Genomic DNA, 25830 nt, shown 5'->3' with positions numbered 1-25830 from the left:
ATATTGTAAACAAAGGGAAGGGGTGTTTACCATCAACTCGAGTATTCTGTCTATAATATTGTTATGGTAAGCATAAACATTCGTCTATTTATAAATCGTTACATACCATTTTATATTAGTAAGTATAGGTTTTTTTACTTAGTGCGTAATATATACACAAACTTATTCTATCATATTATGTAACAAGATATAAATAATCTGACAGACATAAATAGACGAAAATTAAACAAAACATTTTACGCCGACATTAATTAATTATTTACATAATCATTTTTATATACCTATTGCTCTAAAAAACATTCTATTATAAACGATAACTTTGAATATTGATGAACCAACCCATAGCGTTGGCAAGCAAGCATTTGGTACCTATATTGTTTTATTTATTAGAAGTAAATCTAAATATCTACCTATGTATTTATCTATAGAGGTTTATTTTTAACGATGATGTTAAAAGTTTTTTTTTTTTTTTTCAAAAAACAAATAGGTACCTATATAAAATAATTCATGAGAATTATTCTAGTGATCGGATCGGATATTCAAATTTGAAATTATTTTTTTATTTTTAATCAATAGCACAAATCTTCAATAATATTTTTTTATAGTTCTTTCTATAAATGCAATGAAAATTCATGTTTTACGACATCTAGTTAAGAGAAGTAGTAACTATTTCGAATATATGTGCGTATATTTAGGACGTATTTAGGTTCTCTTTTTAATGAATTTTTAACACTAGATTGCTTTTTAATTCTTAATTAAATTGAAATTGAATGAATGAAATGGTTTTTTTTTCAGAATATCTTGTTATTTAACTATAAAATAGTCCGCGCACCCACTGTTCTTAGAATTCTGTGGTTAAGCAGTTTTGACTTTTGTCTGACATTTAACCAATAGTTAAATGTCACAACAGACTTGTCATTTCTCATTTCAAAAATCAAATTCAAAATAATATGTAATAATAGGTTATTAGTAAAAATATTATAATTACGACTTCACTGTCTAATACAAGTAAGCATAATGAATATTATAAGGAGACAAAGTTATATTACCAGTCAGCTACTTCGTGTAATCGTAAATGAAATAAGAACAAAACCACAAATAATTAATTTTTCTCAATGTAGTAAAACTTTAACTAGTACTAAATTGGTCAACTCGAAACTGATTAATTTTTCCTGTGATATAACACGTTCTAAATCCAAAAAGGTAAAACTCTTGTTTATAAATATGACGTAAGATTAATTCATGTGAAATGAATTTGCGCCAATTTAGAAACATAAACAGTCGCTTTATTTTTTTTTAGAAAATCGATGCAGATTCTGATGATGAGGCTGAAATTTTTGATGATGACATTTCACTGTCGAGAGATTCCAAAATTGTTAAAATAGCTACAACATCTTTAAGAACTGATGCTGTTCTTAAGTCTGCTTTAGGAATAGCAAGAAAGTAAGTAATAAATATATTAATTAAAAATTATTTCTCAAATACTATACCTTTATATTGTCTTTAATAATGATCCTGTTGGCCTAGCATTTAAATAATTGCCAATTTTCAGCAAAATTGAAAAACTGTTTTATGAAAGCAAGATCAGAGTTAATGGTAAGAAGATTTTGAAGAAAAGTATGCCGGTAAGTTTTTATATAGTAAGAAATAATTAATAGTATGGACTACTGGTTTGGTTTTAAAAACTGATTAGGAACTTTAATATTCAAAATTAAAATCTGTGAGATACAAAATTCACTTATGTTTTATTTAAAGTTTTTTCTTTTTCATCAAATATATATCAGCACTTAACATTAAAATGAATTCAATAATTTTTAAAGGTACAAGTGGACTATGAATTAGACGTAATAAAAAGTGTAAGTCCAAAAAACCCAGAACATTTATACATATCGAGAGTTGAAATATTGAATATAGTGGCAAAAGAGGAGAGCATCTTAGTGACTGCGAGAAGATTTAAAACACTCCTTATAGAAAATTATGAAAATGATCCTTACAAACCTTCTACATCAGATGAAGATCAATAAAAATTGTAATAAGCAATTTTTTATTTTCAATATTAGAAAAAATGTATAAATACAACTAGAATAATAAAACTATATACATTAATATAATCTTTTCCCTTTTTCAACCATGATACAATCATTTCATTTTCTATATGTCTAAATCTATATCACAGTCGGAACTCTCAAAAATAGATATTTGAGAGCTCAATCCTGATGATTTTTGACTGCCTAAAGGATTGCTTAATTTTTTATCATTTGTATTCAATGATTTAACTGTATTTTCTTTAGATGCTAATTTATTAATTTCAGATTTTTCTTCATAAAATTTATTAAAGTCATGTTTTGATTTGAATTCAAATTGTTTTAGTTTATTTGCTGTTGTATCTAACTGTTTCTTATCCTCATTTATTTTAGACTCAATTTCCATTGTACTTATATTGGATTGTTTTTCTTTTCCCACAATAATTTCATTTTGTGATTGTTTTTCATTTATACCACCATTATCAATATCAGTGTCAGAATTATTGAGGATATTAAAATCAATACCCAGTTCTGTGAAAACATCGTTTACACTAGGTACTGCTTTAAAGATTTCACTTTCATTGCAAATATCACTGTTAGGTTTCTTACTATTGGATTTAACTTTTTTATTCTTTTTTGTATTTTTTTGTTTTTTATTTCCATAAAAACTGCTGTCAATTGTTACATCTTTTCGTTTTCGTTTAATTACTCTTTTCTTTTTACTATCAAGAGGGGGCTCTTTTTCAACTTTGTTTAATGTAGCATGTTTCTTCAATGTTGCTGCCAATTTATCGTGAATAACTTTAACATTTGTATTGTCTTTGAAAGTTTCACGCTTCTTATCCAATATTTTACCATCACAATTAGGATTTTTCTTGTTAAAATATGAACTAGTTACAAGTGAAGCTGAGAGTGGTATGTTATCATCAGAGACATCATTATATTTGGCAAATACTTTAAAGTTTTCGTTATCAATATGATTTTCTAAGGTTTTATGATCTACTTGAAGCAATTTTCCATAGTGGAGCAGCTCATCTCGCCAAATATCAAATAAACACATTTTAGTTAACAATTTCTTTGCTGTGCACAAATAATTAAAATCTGGATAATCTAGGAAAGTAGAATGTAAAGCGTCGACTGTATCTTCCAATGTACAGTCTTGCATTGATAGATCAACTAAGGAAATTGCTACAATAGCATCAACTGGTAATATAGTAGTTCTATACATAAGGCGACAATGAGCTTGTGATAACCTGTAATGAAATTTTATTAATTTAACTTTGCAATCTTCAAATAAAGCAGTTGATAGTTACACATTCTTAAATTGTAAAATACCATTTATAAGGAAATTTAATAAGAATATTTTTTTTTACCTTATTAAACTATCAAGCATTCTGACAGTAGTTCTTGAAGGATCTCTATATTCTGACTTTCTCTGCATCATATAATAACACTGTAAAATTGTGTTGGCTGATTTTGTCATCTGCGTATGTCTTGGTCCTATTAATCCTATGTACATCTAGAATAATTTATAACATAATTTATATTTATTCATCTCGAGATATAAAAATGTTTTTGACTACAATAACATTCTATATATAGGCATTTTCATCAAATAAATTTACCTGTAGCTTTTCAATACTCCATTTCTTTTTTGATTCTTGATGATCAGCATCACCAAAAAGTATGTAGGACGAAACTAATTTATCCCATGTTTTGTTTTTTGAATCAAGCAAAATAAATATCAAATCAAACCTGAAAGAATGTTTATAAATTGCAAAATTGTATACATATACTCAATAATATGTTAATATTGCTTTTTTGGATTCAATATGTACAGTATATTAAAAATTCAAAATTCCATTACTGTACTTAGTTACATGAATTATTTTGATATTGAGAATTGAACATGTCTTTTAATGAGTAAACTAATTTATGTCAAAAAATTTTGGGATTATTTAGTAAGAGAAATTTGTTAAAGCCTAATATGATTATTAGATTTTGTGCCTACATTAAGTTCATTTTAGACTATGTATTAATACAGAATATTATTTACCTACTTAACAATGGGGTTCCCAAGGATACATTGACACTAAGTGGCTCATCTTTTTGGTACTGCCCTTTCGGATTACATGCAGCTATGACAGCACAACGGGTGTTAAGCTTACATACAATTCCAGCCTATCATAAAAAAATGGACAACATCACATATTACTCTGATCTCACTGTAAGTAGCTAAAGCACTTGTGTTATTAAAACATTAGAATTACCTAACAACGGTACCACAAACACTCAAGACAACGTAGAAAACTAATGAATTTCTAAATCGACTCGTCCGGAAATCGAAACCGGGACTCCGGAGCGGCGCACCCATGAAAACCGGTGCACACACTATTCGACCACGGAGGTCAATATATTATCAAAATATAAATATAATGTATTACAATATGTTAGACTATATATTCAAGAAAGAAAATAAACGTGGCTTCTTAGGTTTAATCTAATTAATTATAATAAATAATTGCCTTTGCCACTGATATGGTTTGTTGTTCCATAGCTTCATGTATAGCGGTTCTATCGTGATCTCTTAAATGCGATATCTCGTCTATACAACAAACACCACCATCAGATAATACTAATGCACCAGCTTCTAATTGCCATTCACCTTCCTCCTATTGATTATCAAAAAATATACTTTTTAGAAATAAAAAGGAATTAATATAACTAGTTATAAAGAAAAAAGTTTTTTTAAGACACAAATAAAACATGAATACTTAAAAATTTGACTAGCAAAAAAAAATATAAAGTAGTTAAGCAATTAATTTGTGAAGCTTTTAATTTCACACCTACTCTAAGAGCGGCACATGTGAGTCCAGCTCTTGTACTGCCAGCCCCTGACGTAAACACTGATCGGGGTGTTAACTGTGCACCAGCCTTCAATAATTGTGATTTTCCTGTACCTGAAATGACAACATAAACACAACTATAGTCTAATCCATAGATATTAAATAAAGATATGCCAACAAGGGACTAATACAAAAATAAATGAACAAAAACAATTTCAAACACATTCATAAAAGTAACAACAATATTGTATTGTCTAGGAGAACACATACACAAACTAGGCATAAAATACAGCAAGGCAATTAAACGAATAAGCAGATATATTAACTGAAGGTACATGAACTTTACATTGAATAATTATTTTAATCATAGGTTTTTTGTCGTTACTCCTTTTTGAATTTCGAAGGCTATAAACAAAATATAAATATCATGCGGTTTATATATATACACAACACGCTATTTAAATCAAATTAAAAAAAAATTGACTAAATGTATACTATACCTGGATCTCCAACAAGTAATAAATGACATTGTCCTCTAACATGTGTTGCCAGTGCCTCATCAGATTTGGTTTTGTTACTTTCACCTTCCGTCTGGTGATCAGAAACTGTTATGACAGTCAGTAAAACAGCCAGCTTGACCAAATAGAGACCATAAACCTAGAATATAAAGCAAATGGATTATATCACATGAAATGGGTACAATACAGTATCATCCATACTCAATAATTTTTGATTAATGTGGATTGTTACTTTTAAAATATAAATATTATTTAGCCATTTGCAACAGACCTGAGGGCAAACAGATCGCAGTATTTGATCCCTGCCTTTCAAAGGACACTGTTCATATTTTCTCCAGAAATCATCAAAACAGTCCTTAATGTCAGGTGCCATTGCTATGACTTCTGATCTTTGGGCATTTATAACTTCCATATAATTTGCTTGCAAAACAATTTCTACCTCTGATTTTTTATTTTGTACTGCAGGACGCCATCGTCGCCTTACTGTTCCACTGTAAATTTAAAAATAAATTATGTCTTCAAACTGTAACCAAGTCAAAAAAGGGATATTTAATTTTGTCGCTTTTTTTGTTTTGCATTTTATTGAACTCACCAAATTATTATGTCATCCCCGGGCTTGCAACAGTCTACCAAGTCATCTTCCAGAATAACCCACATGGACCCTGGTATTGTTCCGATACTGAGTTTGTTAACTTGTTCCTTTAAATTCAGTCACAATGTGATTACTACTGAGATTGAAAATTAATGATACCTACTCATCATGTATTTATAAGTGTTGTTTTAGGGGCTATTTGTTAAACACTATCTTTTATAGATCATATATCTTTTATTTGAAAGTCACAAGAAATTATGATAGACAATGAAATCTGTGTTTAACTCACCTGTTTAAATTTACTTTACTATGACTACTAAAATTATTTCCACCTATCTTAATGACACACAAACTCTCTTTTACTTTACTTAACTGCAGTTAATTTGCAATAATAACACTGGAACTTAATTAGCAAGAAAATATGTAGGTAGTATTTTGTTAAACAGTAAATACTCACTTGTATTTTAATTTCTTGATAATCTTTACAATGCTCTCTAGAAACAAGATTGATTTGTGTAAATGTAGAGCATTTACATCTTGTTTCAGTATTCCCACACTTTGATGGAGCTTTTAATATATATCGGTACTCAAAATCTGCTTCCACAGAATTTTCATTTTTGCATTTCATGCATACATATTTCCTTTGATATTCTAGCATCTTTGCTTGTGTTACGCGCACCACAGTGCCTTAAATATACATATAAAATGAATGAAAATTATTTAATTAAAAAAAAAATGTGTTTGCATTAAAGAGATTATTACAACTTTATTTTATTGATATGTAAGTTTACACGTGGTGTAGTAATTAGTTGAAATGCTATTCCCTTCTTTCCTTCTATAATCATGATCAAAAATTACCTGTGACTTTTAAAAAGCATCCTAAATCCACATTTTTAGGAAATATTGTCCTATGTAATTCAGGACATACTGGTAAGCCAAAGAACCTTGCATGTACATTTCTTTTTAAATAACTGAAAGGTAACTTTAAAACTATAGACTTATATTCCTCTTTTTCTAAAATATTTTGTTGAATTTTTATTATATCTTTATTACAAGCCGGTATAGTATCTACAGGACTACATAACACCTTATCGCCAACATCAGGATAAGTTTCGAAAAGTTTTAAAAAGCTAGAACAAGAAAAACATGTATAAGAAAATGACATAAACAGTTCACAATAACATATTTAATAAACTTACTCTATTTTAATACTGTAGTATCCTAGAATATCTTGTTCCGATAATATATTTATACAATCTTGTAAATGAAAAGTCGTAAGGTACTCGAATATCATTGTTAAATTAGTTTTATTTTTCTAAAAAGGATTAAATAAATTTAATGTAATAATATTATTTTCAGTCAGTCAAGACATTTTTATACATAAACATTGAATTAAAGAAATTAAGACAAAATAATATGCGTTTCTTGTTAAATTTTCAAATCCTTTATCAATTTCTTACACAAGATGTTTGGTTTATTTTTAAATAATATATATCCATTTATTCAATATAAATTATAGATAAAGAAAGTTCCTCTAAACTCTCAAGTCTCACTTGAACTTATTGACTTATTGAGGTATTTTGATTTTCGGTGGAATTTCTGTTAAATCGACAACTGACAGCCTTGACAAGCATAATTGACAATTAAGATTAGAGTTGACATTGGCAAAAACAATCGAGAAATCAACATTCAAGTGCAACAACAAAACAACAAACAACAAAATTTCGCATTTATTCAAAAGATTTGTTAGGAATTTCAAAACCTATATGACATTCATTAGACTATAGCCGATTTTTGTGTGCAGCTATGGTCCCATAATGACTGGGATAAAAGTTGTTTTACGCTTTCAATAGATAACTCTAAAACTTAGTGGCTCTTGTATATAACTATGAACTACCGTATAATTTTTAAGATGCGTCAAAAATGCGTTAATTTGGAATCATCGGTACATATCATGGCATTAATGCACCGAATATAATTTTTCGATTTGGTAATTCCTAATCGAAATTGCTAAATTCTTAATCTTGTTTATATTTGATTATTTTGATTCTTGCGCATTTGATACTTTAAAAACGAAATAATTCTTGTTCTCTTGCTTGCTTGCATATAATTACTTAGAAAATAATGGTTTTAAATTTATTCCGTATACCATTGCGCAAAGAATTAATTATACAGTACTCTTCCAAAAGGTCGTCAATTTTTATTAATAAAAACAAAAATTGTCATTTTTGTTTTTATTAAATTATTATTATAACCAGAACCCTGTAGAATTTTGTAATGATTTGTAGGGGTGTCAGTTATCATTCTGAAAAATTGATTGGGGCAGAATGTTTAAAAAAATCAATAGTCATAAATATTCTATTTTTATTAAAAGTAATTAATTTGAAATCCACCCATAATTAGCTTAAAAATTTATTAATCATTTGTTAGTTGTATCTTTCAGATGCACTACAGATAGCATTTATCCATTATATTTGTTTAGTGTTTAGTACCTAATAATTTTTAAATAAAACAATACAGTTTTTCTCAATAATGTTGTTACATTTATTTACTTATCTTGTACTTTAGTATATTCTACACATCGAGATGGGTCTGTTGGGAAGTATTCTTGGCATTTCGTCATAAGCCTCTTCAAAGCCTGAATATATTTTCTTTGTGTTTCATCATTCATAACATGGGCGACATTTTTGGAGAAAATTTTTTCACGACCAGTACGAGCGTGAATACCAACCATAGTTACTCCAATGGGCCATGGAGCGTTTCCGATTGCCATTTGAAGATATGCATCGCTTGCCTAGTAAAAATGAAATACACACAAATATTAATTAATATTGCAAAATTATATTAATTCTTTTGTTTATCAAATACATTGTTATTAAGACTAGATGTGTCTGCGACTTCGTGCGCGTTTGAATTTGACAACGATGGGAAGCACCTGATATGATGGCGGAGTGGTGGTATGTGCGCGTACTAAACAGTATTTGGATATTGCAGCAAGTCTTTATTATTATTTTATATATAATTATAAATTAAAGTAAACCTAAGGTATTCCTTATTACTCTTTTGTTCCAGAGATAGCCAGAACAAACAGACAGACATACATCATATTATGCATTCAGAAAAAGCGGTTATTATAAAATTACAAACAGACTCTCCAATTTTAAATACATTGATTGATGATTTCAGTTTGTAAACTTACCATTATGTAATTCCTTTCTAATAAATGTTTAGTTATTTCCATAAGACTATCACAAATGTCTTCAGGAAGAGTTTTCTTTTTCAGTTTCCTCATTAATGGCTTTAGATATACTTGTGTCTGTGTATATGTTGCTCGCACCATTTTGTGTTTAGTTGCAGTTTTTTCTGAGGCATTTGCAGAATTGAGCTGTTGCCCCCACAATTTTAGGAGAAACTGAAATATTAAATTTATGATTATAATTTGAGTCATTTTATAACTACTTCTATACATAAGTAAATCTTAAATAAAAAAAGTTTCATAATATTCATGAAAGAAGATGACACAGTGAAAATGTTGGGTTAATAATCCACTAAAGAATTTATTAAAAATAATTTCCAGGAATAAATCTAATTTAAAATATGAACATTATTTATTGCAATACTTGTACTTACTTGTAATAAAGTCATTATTACATTCATATCATGATTTCTGTCTCCTTGACCCATAGTTTTGGCCATCTCTTGGATTAAGTCATAGGTTACGGAATCATCAAACTCATCATCCTTTTGAGATTTCTCATTGTCATTCTACAAAAAATAAAAATATTTTGCCATCTAGATATATATGTCACCATAAAATTGTAAATACTGTTAGATTATTATCATGAGATTGTGCACTGTCTAAAGATTGGAATCCAAATTATACTGTTTACAATTTTATGACTAATTTTCAGGAGATTATAATCTAACAAAATAAATTTTATCAAATTTTATCAAATTAAATTATGAAAACTCTAACCTAGCCTAACCGCAGTATAATGGACTATTGAAATTGTATATGTATGATGGTAAGTTGAACAAACAATCACAATCTCACTCAATAGATTTTAAACTAACGGTATTTACAATTTCTCAGTAACACATACATTGTAATTAATTTATACCATTATTATTATGTAAATCAAATCAAATCAAATCAATTTTATTCAAGTAAACTTCACAATGAAGCGTTTTTGAATCGTCAATAATCAAATACTACCACCGTTTCGGAAAGCAGCTTCTAGCGAGAAGAAACGGCAAGAAACTCGCACAGTTGCTCTTTTCAAATAAACACATTTACAATGCTGTTATTGACAGTAATTAGCGTCCTATAATGGAACCCGAGCCTAACTCTAGGCGTTTCTCTCTAAAAAGTACTCTTTTAATGAATAGTATGATTTATTTATTAATTTAGTCTTAATAATATTTTTAAATTTTGAAAATGGTAAATTGATTATATTTTCCGGTATCTTATTATATATGCGTATACCATTGCCCAAAAACGTTCTATTTACGGTATGCAAACGGAAACTGTCGGTTACAAGTTTATTCTTATTTCTTGTATTAATAGTATGTACATCAGCATTCATAGAATAATTTTTAATATTCTTTTGTATAAAGATTATATTATCATAAATATATTGTGAAACAGCCGTTAATACACCTATTTCTTTAAATTTCTCGCGTAATGATGTCCTGGAGCTAATATTGTAAATAGATCAGATAGCTCTTTTCTGTAGAATAAAAACAACTTCAATCTCTGCTGCATTACCCCATAACAACATTCCATATGACATAATACTGTGAAAATTACTAAAATAAACTAGTCTAGCAGTACTTATGTCCGTGAGTTTTCTAATTATTTTTATTGCATAAATGGCACTACTTAGTTTTCTTGCCAGGGCATACAAATGGGTGCCCCACTGCAGTTTGGAGTCAAGGGTTATCCCTAAAAAGACCGTCGACTCAACAAACTCAAGCCTTTCATTTTTCAAAGTTATTGCAGAAGGATTTGATTTGACATTTGGCAAGGAAAACAAAACACATTTAGTCTTTTTAGCATTTAGTACTAAATTATTTATATCAAACCAACCAAGAACCCGCGACAGAGCACTGCTTACAACGTCATAGTTGTTTATTTTTCTATCAAGTTATAAAAATGAGGGATGTATCATCTGCAAACAGTACAATATCGCAAGTATTTTTTTACGAAATATGGTAAATCATTTATATATATTAAGAACAAGAGAGGTCCGAAAATTGAACCCTGTGGTACACCCATTTGCGCCACAGCGCCATTTGATTTTGCACCATTAACCACAACCTTCAAAACTCTTTCACTAAGGTAGGAGGAAATTAATTTCAATGCAGGGCCCCTGATACCATAATATTTAAGCTTTTCTAGGAGAATATCATGCCTAACGCAATCGAAAGCTTTTGATAAATCACAAAAAACTCCAATAGCATTTTGTGACTTTTCCCACGCATCATAAATGTGCTTAACAAATGCTACACCCGCATCAGCAGTCGAGCGACCCTTAGTAAATAAAACACATTTTAATATTCTTCAGATATTACCTGTGTGCCCAGAGCTAATATTTCATTTAGATAGGCTTGGTCTACTTTTTCCATAGCTTCTTGAAAGTCATTTCTGAAACCCTGAAAACATAAATATTCATATAATTATTATGTAAATATATATTTGTTTTATATGGTACAACAAATTGATAACAACACACAATACTTAGTTACACTATGTATAGTGTATTTTATTAACTAAGTAACATTAAAAATTACAATTCCAAGAAAAAATTATAAATCAACTACTTAACTTATATGTATCAAAAAATCTTACAAAAAGTGTTATTAGAAGTAATAATATAAATTAATTACCCTGTTGGCTTCTGGTTCTTGAATTTCTATTCTCCTTAGCCTCTTGAAGGACTGCAGTTCACTTTCTCCAAACAATGAAATTGGGTGTCCTCTTTCTCTTAACCTTTTAATTACTTCAAATCTTGGCAGGGATACACTTTCGGTTTGTTCTTTCTCATTTTCTACCTTATTGACTGAAAATATACATGAATATCTTGTGAATAGGTATCATTAGATGTGAATTTAAAAATAAAATTAATAAATAATTATTCTATATTTAGTACTGCTGGAGAAGCTATATAAGAAGCTTTAAATAATTTTAGTTGTTAAAATTTGAATATTTCTGGATTTGTAAACATTTTTAGTTTTACTTAAAATGTATATAGCTTTTTAAGAATTCTTAATTAAAGTTTACTTAAATTTGAGATATATGTCTTTGGATAATAACAATGTACTTGGCAGATGATACTAAGCTTTGACAAATACAATATAATATTTGTAGCAGTCCCAACCTTTTTCAACTTCCTTTTTGTCCTCATTCTCATTAGCTTCAGTGTTATTTGAGTGATACTTTTTGAAATATTCTTCTTGTTCCTTAGCTAGAAGATCACCCCTTTTAAAATATTTCTTGGTTGGATTCTATAATTAATAAAAAAATGTATTATAGCTCACAATCATATATGATAAATCAAAATTATCACTTGTAATTCACATACCAAAATATTTTTTTCTTCTAGAAGTTTCCGTTTTTTTGCAATTTCAGCTTTAAGAATATCCATAGTTAGATCACAATATACGGTAATAAAAAGTTTGAGACTATATTATTGGCCAGATAAATATGTTTTCAAGATGTTACTATCAACGAATTTGATTTTCTTATAAATATAGTTTGCTATTATTTATTGTTGTCAATCAGGACGGAGTAAATTAATAATATGATAAAATAAAAGAATACCGTTGGATACAAAGTCTACGTTTTAGTTGAAAATATCAAAATAAAGTATGAAGCGTAGGTAACAAACACAACACTTTAAGACCTGTATTAGATGTCATTTATGACAGATAATTTGACATATCGAGGCAACCATAACAACAGAATCAGTGTTGTCACATTAAAGAACTTATTGGCTTGCAAAATTAAGATTGTGCCAAATTAATTGAGGTGAGAGCTAAATGGTGCAATTTTAAAAGATCATACCTTAAACTCTGTAAAGAATATAATTTTTTTCCTGTAGGAGGTTAAAAATATTGTACAAGACTACAAAAAACTTCTAAATAAGAAATCTGAAATATAATATTGATTTTTTTATTGAACTATCTACTCATTGTTTGCTAATAATTTTAAGCGTCATTGGCCAATAAGATCCGCTACTAAATTCTGAGCTCGTCGTTATTTCCTTCTTTTCATAAATTTCCCTGTTTATTTTATTTTAGGCTATATATTTGACTATACCTTTTTTATTTGTACATTTTTTATAATTTAATTTAATTCTGTTTATCTTTACTTTAACCTGCAGGTTAAGCGGTAGCTTGAAATTAAAAAAATAATTATACGCTTTACCGCACTTTCCGCATTGTTATGTCATATGACAATTTTATTAGTAAAGTCGGAGGTACAAAGAACAATAATAATCTACGCAATGCTATAAAATCTATCAACGAGTGTCCTAGTAGCCTTTGAGAAATTATATTTGTTACTTTTGCTGAAAAATTCCATCCTGAAAGATTTCAAACCTGAGACTGGTGATCAGATAATCCATTCATGCCATTGCCATTTTTAAAATCAGGGTCGCATCTTCAGAGTTAATTGTAAATGTTTAGTGCCATTTGCTTATAAGTTTACTCTCCTGATAACCTGTTGCCATTCAAGATTGCGCTTAAGCCTTCATTGCAGCATTTGTTTGTCTGGAACTTTAATATTTCGTGCGATTGTGAATCCATACCGATTCGTCTATGAAAACGATTATTCCGATGGTCTTCGATCTAAACTATTTCGCTATCCATTTGGTTAGTGATGCAATTTTTTGATTCACACAAGATGATCAAGGGAAGATAAATCACTTAGATAATCTTTCCCTCGTATATTATTATTAGAAAACGTCGATCAACCTACGACTCTGGCATATTAAAATATGTTTGAGTTAGATCAATTTCCGCGAACCACGATCCATGAGATAATAGATGAATTTTCATTGGTTGAATGCATTTGTTTAATATCTTTAGATTTACTATCGGTCGTAAAGAACAATTTAATACAATGTAGAAAAAACTATACCATCTGACCACTTCGTTTTCGCTAAAGCTTCTCTAAAATTTTTAACATTTCCAATTACATTACGAGCGACGCAAGGGATATAAGGGTTGTGCCATTCTTGAGTCTGATAATCAGCCTTGGGAGTCTTAGTAGAATTGGTTATTATTTAATTACCCCAAATTATCTTTTAGCAAAAGACTGGAAATTCCATTCCTTGCTAGTCAGGATTGTATTTTTCCGAACACCCGCCCTGATAAAGATGTAAGTTATTTGTATTTATTTTATTTGAGGTTTGGTTCAGGCCAAGGACTCCAAAGGCCATTTTTTTTCTTTTTGTAATGAAGATTTAGGTAAATACGTTTCACTATGCGCTTTTACTTCTAGCGTTCCATCCCGATGTATTTTTTAAGTTGAATTATGTGCAATATACTAACATGACTTGCATGTACGAAAATTTACTGAATAATATTATCGTATAAAGACATTAGCAAGTTTAAAATCACAAAGAACTAGTATTTCATAATATAACTCTATACCTATTTATAATAGCTACTACAAATTATAAATATGTAAATTAATTATTGTATTTTATATTCTTAAGTGAGATACAGAAAAATAATACATTTCAATTATTTATAAATTAGACAACTCATATAAAGTTATAACTCCTAAGGCAACAAGCAAGAACGAAGAAAATCTTTAGTAAGGAAAATTTTGAAAGAAACTTATCACAAATATACTTGGTAAGTATAAGTCCTCGGGTAGGTACCACCCACACATCGTAATTCGTATGTTACTACCAAACAATGTAACTAAAAGAATGATTGGTGGTGTAAGGTTTGTTTTTTTTAACGCACCAGTCTGTGGGCCAAGCCACTTACTATCAGATGGCCGTCTCTTATCTATACCAACAAAGGTATATCTATAAGCAGGCAAAATGCATTGCTTTCGTATTTCTTAGAAATAAACAAAGTCGAGAGGCACAATTAGCTTTCGGAAATTATACTTCTAGGTGATTTATTTTATCAGTTTAATATCAAATAATTGTATTGCAATAATCAGATAAGGGCTGAGATTTAGGCAAGATTTTTAAGATATCGAATAAATTGAAATATAATGAATTTGTAATTACTTAAATCATCAAAACAGTCGTGTAAACAATATTGTAAAGTGAAAATGTATGTAATATTTTTACTTCTTTTCTGTTTTTTGTTTCATGCAGAAGGTAAAGTTGCTATTTTTGTTAAGATGAGTTACGTGAACGTGCAAATAATCTTGTAATTGACTTTTCTTTTATTATTGTAGGAAAGTTACGAATAGTGGGTGGTTCCAAAGCTCCTCCAGAATTTGGGAAATTCAGTGTATCACTGCAAAATATTACAGGGCATCATGTTTGTGGTGGTGCTATTATTTCACATAGGCATTTGGCCACAGCTGCACACTGCGTATACCGGTAAGTCGCAGACGCATAATAGGCCAAAAGTTATATTGCTATATGTCTGACATTTAAATGTATCTTATTTCAGAGCTGATGCAAAATATATAAAAGTTGTAGTTGGAACTACCGATTTGGATCTCAAAGGATTAAAATACAATGTAGAATCAATACACATTCATGATTCTTACAACTACACCCTAAAATTAAACGATATAGCAATTATAACCATAAAAGGGTTATTTGACTTAAGAAAAGTAGAGATGATTAGACTAGATGAAAATAATTTAAAAGAGGGAGAAATTGTTCAGTTAACAGGTTTCGGAGCTCAAAAGGTATCGTACACTTGGAAAAATAAAAAAGTTTTACTTATATGTATATAAAATATTGATTAGAAAACTGTTAAACAGCCTCACGGAGAGTCAAGTCGGAAGATGCACGCCCTGAATTTAACAGTATTCGATCAGAATATTTGTCAATATGCCATGCGTTACACGCGAAAAGTCTACGACAGTATGTTCTGCACGTTTACAAAGATTGGCCAAGGAGCATGTCATGTGAGTTTTAAGAAATCTTTATCCATTACAATAATTAACTTAAGGGAAACAAAACAAGGTAAAGAGCGATAAATTCCACAACGGTTAGTGATTATATCATTGAAGAATCTAGATTAAGATAAGAGATTAACATTTATTATTGCCATACATTATAAATAACTTGAGTCTGAAGTCGCTATGTCCCCTACATATTGTAACAGAAATATAGATCTACGCAATGATGATGAAAATTTTATGATTTGGCCGCGAAAAATTAAAATCTTATATGGATTTTATTATACGTTCAGAAATTTGAGTATATATACTTTCTGTCAAATTGTTTTTGATTATGAACAAGTATTTTCATTATGCTGAAGCACAGCATGACATGCAAACTATATAATGAATAAAATGAAGTTGCTTTCTATAACCGCCAATTTTGTCGTCAAGTCACGGGAAATGAACAACTTCATACCTTATTTTCATGTTTATTTTATTACTAGTTTTAGTATAGTAGTGGTGATTAGAGAATAAAATACAATTATCATAATAATTATTATTTTATTCTTTATGAGCACCTTATTACAATTAGGCTGTGAAGTTCAATTAAAAACTATTTTTAAAAACAAAAGATGCTTAACAAGCATCATTTTTATTTGAAGTTAATAAACCTATTAAACAATAAATTTATATTTCTAGGGAGATTCCGGAGGACCCCTTACCAAGGATAATAAACTGGTTGGAATAGTTTCATGGGGGATACCTTGTGCTGTTGGTTTTCCAGATGTACATACAAGAATATCTCAACACGTTAAATGGATTCGTAAAATCATAGATAAAAAAGTTTGTACATATTGCAATTTTGTAAAGACAAATTTGTCTCATAAATAAATATAAGGACAGATTTGAATACTAGAATATTTTGTAGTAATAAAAACAATTTTTGGTTTTTAATTATGTAAGCATTTGATATTTATTTTAGAAAGGTTATCCCTATTGAGATATTCTTTTTATAAATTTCTTTAAACTGTTTAGATTAACCTGTAAAAAAAGCCAAATGTCGCTCATAAAATCAAAAATAAATGATACCTCAATGTAAGAATAAAATAAATACCTTATAAGTAAGATTATTGTTTGGTATTTCCATGATAATTGCCATAACAGGTCGACCATGTGCGCATTGAAAAGGAGTCTTGCAATTTGCGAGAGCACCGATCATATTCACACAGTCATCTTTCGACAATTGATCACCAAACATAATTGCATATCTGCAAGCCTAATTTCAATAAAAGCTAAATTACCATATTGACGATATTTGGAAGATCAATAGTCAATTCCTAACTAATATAAGGTATAATTAGCGCGCTATGAAACTGGAATGGAACCTTGACGAAATATAGGAAATGACAAAAATTGGGTCGTAGGGACGTCAGAAAAGAATTAAAAAAATATTCAATTCTGAAAAGGGAAATAGAAAATTAACATATGTTCAACTGCGTGAATTATTTAGTGTAATCGACTTTTGTAATATTCACCTCTCTTTCTAATCTGATAACAATCTTATCGGTAAAATGATTGTCCTACCATCGAATCGCTAAAATAACTGCGCGAAAATCCACTCTAACAAAGAAGTAATAACGTCTTTGCAGGTCATTAACGCGAGCATTACTACTTATTTGTTATCCGGACGCTACCATTTCCGTGACCGGACAGCGTTTGTCTCATTTCCAAACGGTTGTATAGATCCCAATCTGATAGCGCACTGAATACCTATATATATAGAAATATTTTAAGAGTTTTCCTATAAAGTAATGAATTAATTATAGACACACTTATTTTTACTTATTAAATACGCTCGAAATTTTTAGAGATCTTTCCACTTTATTTCCATAAATCTCAGTCTCTTAATCTGATTTTACTCTATTTTTCCTAAGTTTCACATATTGATGGGTCGGCTAATCCGACAAAATCGAAGAGTTTATATACAACTAAGCTAAGTCTGTACCATACTACGGATGCGCGATAATGTAAAAGCTACCAATATTTTAAGATTTAATGGCATAATAACCCAATAACATTGCTCCGCATTGGCAGCTTTATATGTTAGCAACTAACGATATAGTCATATTTTCAATGAATATGAATAAGAAGTCAAATATTTGTCAGTATTGAGTTACCTATTAGTATATTGTATCTACTTACCTCACTAAAAATAAATTCCATTAGACACTTTGGGTATGATGAAACATTACCTCTGCTTGATTGTATTTCCTCAATCAGTTCAGATATTAGCTTTTTAATAGCAACGAAAATAATTTCCGCCTGTAACATGTTAATTAAATAAGAGAACGATTGGAAATACCCTTTATTTCGTATTTAAATTATCTAAATTTCTTATTAAATATTGATATATATTATATACTATTTAAGTCTGGAACTGGTGACTATTCTTGGCTATCCTTACCTTTCTATGATTTTTACCTAAAATTGCTTCCGGAATAGCATGAATTAATACATGATTTTCAGCAAAAGTCCATTTTAATCCAAATTTACTAAATTTGTCCTTATAATTGTAAAGATAAAAATACTCAGCATGATTAAGATTCAGTTGAAATGTCTCAAATGCGACGCTTTTCCATTTGCTTCCGTCGAAATAATCTAGGCGATTAACATTTGTAAGCATATGAAACAAAATATTTTATATTAATAAGTATCTTTTGATTTTTAAGCTAGGGTTAGATATGAGTTTTCATTAAGAATATCGCAAGCAGCTGCTTAGGTACCTGATAAACTTTTTTCAAGTCTTACTCTCTCATCTACAGCATGTTGATCAAATAATGTTAAAAAATCAGATGACTTTCCGCCGCTAGAATATTGACTTTGCATTTTAGCCGCTATAAATTTTTTATCTACCTGTCCCAATATCTAGAACCAAAAGAGTTTATTACTTATGTACCTCGCTTTTAAATAAATATATTTGTATGAGATTATACCCTACTTGTGCTTGCTTCAACGATTCAGAATTAAATATTAAATCTGCATTATCTTTGTTGATCCTTTCGTTTACTTTATTCAGGTCCTTAGAAATAATGTCTTTGACATTTTTAACATTCGGTTCAAATATTTCAAATTTATCGTGGACGTCTTCCGCAAAATGATTGTAAATAGCCTAAAAAAATCGCTATCCAGTTAGTATTAGAACAAACAGTAAAAATATAACAAATTCATATACAAATCTTACGTCTTCATAATATTCTTCGTCATAATTATTTACATGATCGGTATAATTTTTTAATTTACCCTCGAAAATTTGAGACATACCTAAAATTAATTTATGATTCATTATTTTGTGATTTTATCGTGACATATTGTATGATTTTGTTATAATGAAATTGATTTCCATCGTCAAATGTTCCAAATACCTTTGGGTACAAAACGATGACGACTCTTCAGTTTGAAATCCTTGTTATGAGCCTGACTTTTGAATATTGGCAGCAAAGGTGCTTCATTATCTAGTTTACCGTCAGACCATTCCACATTTGTTATCTTATTTTTTTCACTATTCAATGTGAATCCATCGTTCTGTTCTTTATCCTTGAGACTATTGACAAATTCGTTTCTGTCAACATCATCGAAACAAAATCGAGTACAATTATTGTTACTTTTCGTTATTAAATTTATTTTCTCATAATTAGAAAAACTTGTGTCAAACTCATGTTCAATATCTCTCATTTCGGTACTATTTAAGATAGTTTCGCAAAATTTTAAAGGTTCTATTCCTTCATTGTTTTGCGATGTAGGTGTAAAAATTAATGCTTCGTTTTCAATATGTGATAATTCTTTACTCGGTACAGTATCCTCAATTGAGGTTGATGTATTTATGATACGATTACTTAAACTTAAATTAGTTGACATTTTCACTGAGTACGTTTTATTAACTCCATCATTGAAACTACATAATGAATTTAAAATGTTTATCGTGTAAGTATTTTCGAAGTTCAAATTCGTATTATTCAACGATATTTTACTATTTATGCTATTTTGAATACTATAAAAATTGACAGATTCATTAAAGTTAAGGTTATTTTGCGTCATTGCGTTTTTATAATGAAGTGTGTAGTCATCGTAATGATTTTTGTATTCCGTTAAAATTGCAGATTTTAACAAATTTAATTTTTTAGCTTTCTTTTGACGTTGATTTTTCTCCGTATAAGCACTTGGACATAAAATTGGGTCCAAATGGGACAAATAGCTATGTGATTTGCAAGTAGAATATTTTTCAATTATTTTTCTATTGTTATGGCTGTTAAAAGTGGAAACAATATTTTTGCCTGAAAAAAAACTAACTATTTAGTAAGTCACATATTGTTACATTGGTCTAATATAGAGAATACATGCTAATTTTCAGAAATAATTCAAAATACCTGTAGCTAAACCTGAATAAAAAAAAAGGATGATATATGACACTTGAAATAACTAAATTATTTTATCTATGGGTACGAAATATGAATGACATTTGACAGATATATATTCTCACTTGACACTTGTTTGTTATTGTTACTCAAACTTATAACCTAATTGAAACAAACTTTTAACCATGTAACCGTTTAAGCTTTGTATGCTTAGCCTTATTTTTTGGAAAAAATCTACGAGCTTGTAAAATGTAAACTTACACGATGCGATAGTCTCTTCGATAAAATTGTTTTGAGTATCTGTAAATAAATCGATGGGGTCTTTTTCTTTATTCTCATTAGTTTTTAATAAATCGTATGTTGTTTTAACTAGTTTGGTTCTTGTATGTTCTACAATGTTAGATTTGAAATATTTATGTTTTGATTTAATCTCTCTCATTTCATTTCCACTATTTATATGAAAATCTAAGCAGCGTTTTTCATTAGGATTGTGTATTTTAATATTATTGAAGTATTTTCTGCCAAGTATACTCTGAACTTCAATTGATAGTTTGTGACATCGCCTTTGAACAGTTTTTGTTTGCTCTTCAAACTTCTTTAAAAGAGGTTCATCGCAAGCATGTGCTTTCATTATTTTTTTTGTATTATATTTTGGTTTTGTACTTTTTTTTTCATTTCGTAGCAGGTTTCTTGTATTGTTATTGTTAAGGTAATTGATATTAGGTCTATGATTTTTTATCAAATTGGTTTCTGATTTATGCGACTCAAGCAATCTATCATTATTAAGTTTTTTGTCCATATTGTTAATCATTAATTGTTGCTTATTTTTGCATAAACTGTTATATATTGTTTTCTTCTTCAAAATATTTTGTGCATTGTCATTCATAATATTCCTTTTTTTAACGTTTCTTTTTATGTTCTTACCTAAAAAGTTTCCTTGTTTCAATATGAAATTTTAATTTATATATAACTTATTATTTATTTATATACTGACTTTACCTTTTATACCATTTTGTAGTTGTGTTATATTAGTTTTTCTCTCATTCTTATTTAATATTTTGTCCATAATTTCTTTGACTTTTTTTCTTGTGTCATTATTATTATCTTCATCTATTTCTTCTCTAACAACCAATGGTTTCATTTTAATGTCTCCAAAGTATAAGTTGATTAATTTTTTAATGAGGTTATTAACTTCTTCACAGTTTTTAAATTCAACAAAAGTTTGTTTTTGATTATAGTTAAAATCATAATCATAGTAAGGACACATTATAAAAATAAAGAAAAATGGAATCTTGCTGTTAAAATTGTATTCATCTGTGAACTACATTTAAAAAAAGTATAAAATAAACGATAAGATATAAAACATTAGTTAAACCATATCAAAAATTTACCTTTACTTTTGTCTTATTAAAGTTTTTCTTAGTAAACATTTCATTAATAGTTGTATGTAGAAATGTGTTTGAAACAAATCTTCCGTTTAAGAAAACCCATTGATATTTTTTTGATACCAAACAATCTTTACCAATGTACGCTTTCACCTTATATTGATTTTTTTCTACTTGAAGATCATTTAAATCACTACTATTTATTTCAAAAAGAGACCACAATGTCTGGTATATATTTCTATTTTTATGGATTTTAAAAATAATTTCATTTTTAGAATCATCTCTGAGACTAAATGAAACATTACAATGAACCAACGATAGCTGCTCTAGAGCCAATTTGATATTGTTTATTTCATTTAATAAATCTATAGATTTTCTTTGAATATTACGATTGTAAAGAAAGCCTGATATTTCTACCTAAAAATGTTATAATGTCAATTAGGTGCCAGCAAACAAACTAAGCAAAGTTTTAATTTATGAAGGTACATACAGTGGTTCCTTTAGAGGGTCTTGAAGTTGTTAAAATAAATTCTTCTGTACTTCCTTTAAAAAACATTTTCATCCAAGTTTCTTGCGAATTTTTAAATTTTGAAGATATTTTTACATGTTCAGAAACTTCTATAATACTTGCCAAAGAAATACCTTTATATCCATAATCTTTTGATGTAGATTTTAGGGAAGTGTCATCTATGAATTTGCTTGTAACATATTTGTCTCCTAAAAGCCTAAAATTTTCCTTAGTAATACCTATACCATTATCCAGTACTTGGATATATTTATTTTCTATGCATACTCTAACTGCTATTGAAGTAGAGTCAGCATCAAGTGAGTTATAAACCTATAAAATATTATTTAATTATGTAGATTCTTTAAATATGTATTTTAATACTTAATTACGTTAATCGTATTTTTTTATTAATTACCAATTCTTCAACAACTCTTTTGAAACTGTTTATATATGTCGAAGCCCGTAAAAGATTTTGATTCCTATCAGATATTTTCTTTAATAACGCCATGTTTTACTGATCTGTTACCGTTGTCTTTTGTTTTAAAAGTAAAATATTTAGCTTTACAGTTTTCGATAAAAATAACATTTTAAAACAGAAAATAGGTAGGTAATAAATTTTATATTTAACTATACATCACTAAAATTATTTCAGCTTAAAAATCATGTAAAAAACCCCAATATCATGTAATATTACTATTATCACACTATTATCACATTACACTTACAGCCACGGAAACATTCTGATCAAAACATGTTTTTTTTTTTTAAATATATTTAAGATTTAAATAACAAAGGTAAAATACCTAATAGCTTACAAAGGAAATTATTTTTTTCTAAAATTTACTGGCGAAATTCAAGAATTTTTATAAATTTAATAGTTTTATATTTATGAGTAACATTTATTTAGATACATATGTAAACTTTTTTTAGAAGCAATTAGCGCACTTTAAAAATGCTCAAAATCGATATTATTACAAAAACAATTGATCACGTAAATTATTTAATTTAATTTAATTGCAATTATTAAATATAGAATAACAGATACATACATATTATGTTGTTTTTTAATTATATTTTGGAATATAAGAAGTATTCCGATAATGCGAAGACTTTTGTACTTCCTTCTAATTTTCCCGTTCGTTTATAATTGTCTTTCTTGTCACCAGCCCCTATTGGCCCTAGCGAAAATTTAGCCGTGAGGCCCCTGAGAGCTTTAAAGCTTAGCTATATCGAGAAATTTGAAGCTATAATCGATGATCATTTTTTTTATATATATATCACAGGTAGGCAAACGGTAAAATAGGCCACTCGTTGGTTAGTGGCCACTACTACTCATACACATTGGCGCCGGATTTAATCTAACCATTATTATGTCGCTTGTGCGGTGTGTTACACTGGCTCATTCACCTTTCGAACCAGCACACAGCAATACTACGTATTGCGACAACACGCTGTAGTTGTTTTATTGTAAGACTTAAAAATAAAGAATTGATTTTTACCCTGGTTTAAGCATTTTGCCCACGTAAATACACACACATACATATGTTATATTTACAAGACCCAAATTCTAGGTTTATGGTGGCATTTTTCTACGATATATGTATATTAGAAGAACACATATTATCCGAATTTAATTTGAATTGTGAATAATACTCACTAAGTAGGTATCGTGGTAAAATTTTCAACTCCTTTCTTTATTGAGTTTATAATAAATTATCTGGATAAAAAATGACACTCATTGAAAGTATAATTTCCTTAAAAAAGTTTTCTATCATCCTTTTTGAAAACGAAGAGTGATATTTTCGAATATAGGTCAATCAAGATGGCAAGATCTCCTAAAACGGATACATACTTGTATTTTCATTAAGAAGTGACCTTTAAAAATATTTAAGTTCCGTCTAAATCATTATATTTACAATATTTATAAAAAAATCTACTAATCCTAATTGCTATCTTCCAATAAACGAGTATGGGTACGCAATTGGTATCTACTTGTGTGAAAGAAGGATAAACTACCGAACATGACTTCGATTTTATATTATTTATTATTAAGTATAACGATTATCATATGATATATTTTAATAAACTACAATACATATTTAAAGTATTCTTACCCCAAATGAATCAATAATAGAAATAGAGCATTAATACTTCATACATGATACGACTTCACTAATGGTCATCGATTGCCGTTTCAACCCTGAACTCTTAAAGGGCCCGAAGCGGTGTTTGAACATTCAATAGTCATAGCATGAAACATTTGAACGCTACGTTATCAAGAAATAGACAAAACTATAAACTTTTTAATCGATCTGATCCATATTTAAGTATCAAATCATGTTTCAGTAATTAAAGTTCAATTTATTTATAGTTTATTTAATCGAACAAAAACATAAGTGCTGGTTATTTCAATGTCAATAAATGAAAGATATTTATCGGTTTTACATATGATGAACGTTTCTCTGGAGGAGGAAATCAAATTGTTTTGGGAATATGTGAAACGGTAAGTTTAGTAAAGAACTATATTATAGCACATTTTTTTGTTGACCGGCATTAAGTGCATACTCCTGCCCTTTTCCCAATTTTATTTGGGGTCGGCGCAGCATGTCTTCTCCTTCCATACTTCTCTGTCAGACGTCATCTCATAAGTAACATTCTTTCTAACCATATCGTCTTTCACACAGTCCATCCATCGTTTTCTTGCTCGTCCTCTACCTCTACATCCATCCACATTCATGCTCAAGGCCTTCCTCACAATATGTCCCTCATTCCTGCGCATTACATGCCCATCCCATACCATACCATGACCGGCATTAAGTACTATTGAAAATGTTATGGCGCACGAGGAGCACTTTAGGTAATATTACACATTAGGCTTACTAACTAAAATTATTAGTTAATTATTAAGGTAGTAAGTAATAAGCCACATCTATGTGTACATTTATGTGATACTAGAACACTGAAATACACAATTAAAACAAATATTACCTACTTGAACATTTTTTATGTTGATGTAAAGTTAAGTCCCTAAAAATACAACTCATTTTTTTAATTTTAATTATAAGTTCTACGCATAGTTAGCTCGATATTTATATATTTGTTATTTTAATTATAAGTTTTATACAAAGTTAGAGTCGTTATTGTCGAGCGAAAACTCCCACAGATGAACGTTATCAATAATTGTTATCCGTTCTTTTTATCATATTCGCTCTTTGAATGGAAATCTTTTTAGCAGTTTTGCAATTTTTCCTCACATTCTAAATACACATATGACTCATATTTATATCTCTATATTTACATTGTTATAACACAACCTGCGTTTTTGTTCAGGGCAATGTGCATATATTTGTTTTAATGAACTTAAAAAAGAATGAGTCTCAATCCGCAACCGTTTTCATTGAGATACTTATGCAATTAGACCGATAGTCCACCTAGTAAGTCGTTACCAATGT

The 25830-nt window shown here is 28.9% G+C and overlaps 5 protein-coding genes across 5 annotated transcripts; 2 read left to right on the top strand and 3 right to left on the bottom strand.

The window, feature by feature from the left end:
- The first annotated feature begins 919 nt into the window (after nt 1-919).
- LOC124535125 (mitochondrial transcription rescue factor 1) lies at nt 920-2132 on the top strand. The gene is made up of 4 exons (XM_047111202.1): nt 920-1203; nt 1301-1443; nt 1553-1625; nt 1821-2132. Exons 1-4 carry the CDS (start codon nt 1018-1020, stop codon nt 2022-2024), a joined length of 606 nt encoding a protein of 201 aa, XP_046967158.1. The 5' UTR covers nt 920-1017; the 3' UTR covers nt 2025-2132.
- A 19-nt stretch (nt 2133-2151) lies between these two features.
- Nucleotides 2152-7627, bottom strand: LOC124535123 (DNA helicase MCM9-like). The gene is made up of 13 exons (XM_047111199.1): nt 7441-7627; nt 7180-7295; nt 6839-7110; nt 6438-6667; nt 5981-6087; nt 5660-5879; nt 5371-5527; nt 4875-4984; nt 4550-4696; nt 4081-4205; nt 3650-3779; nt 3398-3543; nt 2152-3277 (listed from the first exon to the last, which is right to left on the bottom strand). Exons 1-13 carry the CDS (start codon nt 7477-7479, stop codon nt 2152-2154), a joined length of 2925 nt encoding a protein of 974 aa, XP_046967155.1. The 5' UTR covers nt 7480-7627.
- An 873-nt stretch (nt 7628-8500) lies between these two features.
- Nucleotides 8501-12910, bottom strand: LOC124535124 (pre-mRNA-splicing factor 18). Its single transcript, XM_047111200.1, has 7 exons — nt 12565-12910; nt 12361-12487; nt 11870-12042; nt 11555-11635; nt 9611-9745; nt 9180-9392; nt 8501-8774 (listed from the first exon to the last, which is right to left on the bottom strand). The coding sequence occupies exons 1-7, from the start codon at nt 12625-12627 to the stop codon at nt 8529-8531; spliced, it is 1038 nt and encodes a 345-aa protein (XP_046967156.1). The 5' UTR covers nt 12628-12910; the 3' UTR covers nt 8501-8528.
- Nucleotides 12911-15096: 2186 nt separating this feature from the next.
- Nucleotides 15097-17027, top strand: LOC124535225 (chymotrypsin-2-like). Its single transcript, XM_047111352.1, has 5 exons — nt 15097-15327; nt 15408-15555; nt 15629-15872; nt 15948-16094; nt 16773-17027. The coding sequence occupies exons 1-5, from the start codon at nt 15279-15281 to the stop codon at nt 16962-16964; spliced, it is 780 nt and encodes a 259-aa protein (XP_046967308.1). The 5' UTR covers nt 15097-15278; the 3' UTR covers nt 16965-17027.
- Nucleotides 17028-17066: 39 nt separating this feature from the next.
- On the bottom strand, nt 17067-22886 carry LOC124535397 (DNA mismatch repair protein Mlh3-like). The gene is made up of 11 exons (XM_047111606.1): nt 22794-22886; nt 22361-22708; nt 22024-22287; nt 21480-21806; nt 19496-19655; nt 19315-19394; nt 18857-18998; nt 18538-18731; nt 18276-18395; nt 17188-17349; nt 17067-17114 (listed from the first exon to the last, which is right to left on the bottom strand). Exons 1-11 carry the CDS (start codon nt 22884-22886, stop codon nt 17067-17069), a joined length of 1938 nt encoding a protein of 645 aa, XP_046967562.1.
- Between the last annotated feature and the right edge of the window lie 2944 nt (nt 22887-25830).

Source organism: Vanessa cardui, chromosome 14 (assembly GCF_905220365.1).
Source record: "Vanessa cardui chromosome 14, ilVanCard2.1, whole genome shotgun sequence".
Taxonomy (NCBI): Eukaryota; Metazoa; Arthropoda; class Insecta; order Lepidoptera; family Nymphalidae; genus Vanessa; species Vanessa cardui.
Note: the sequence above shows the minus strand (reverse complement) of the source record. Positions and strands in the feature narration are given on the sequence as shown.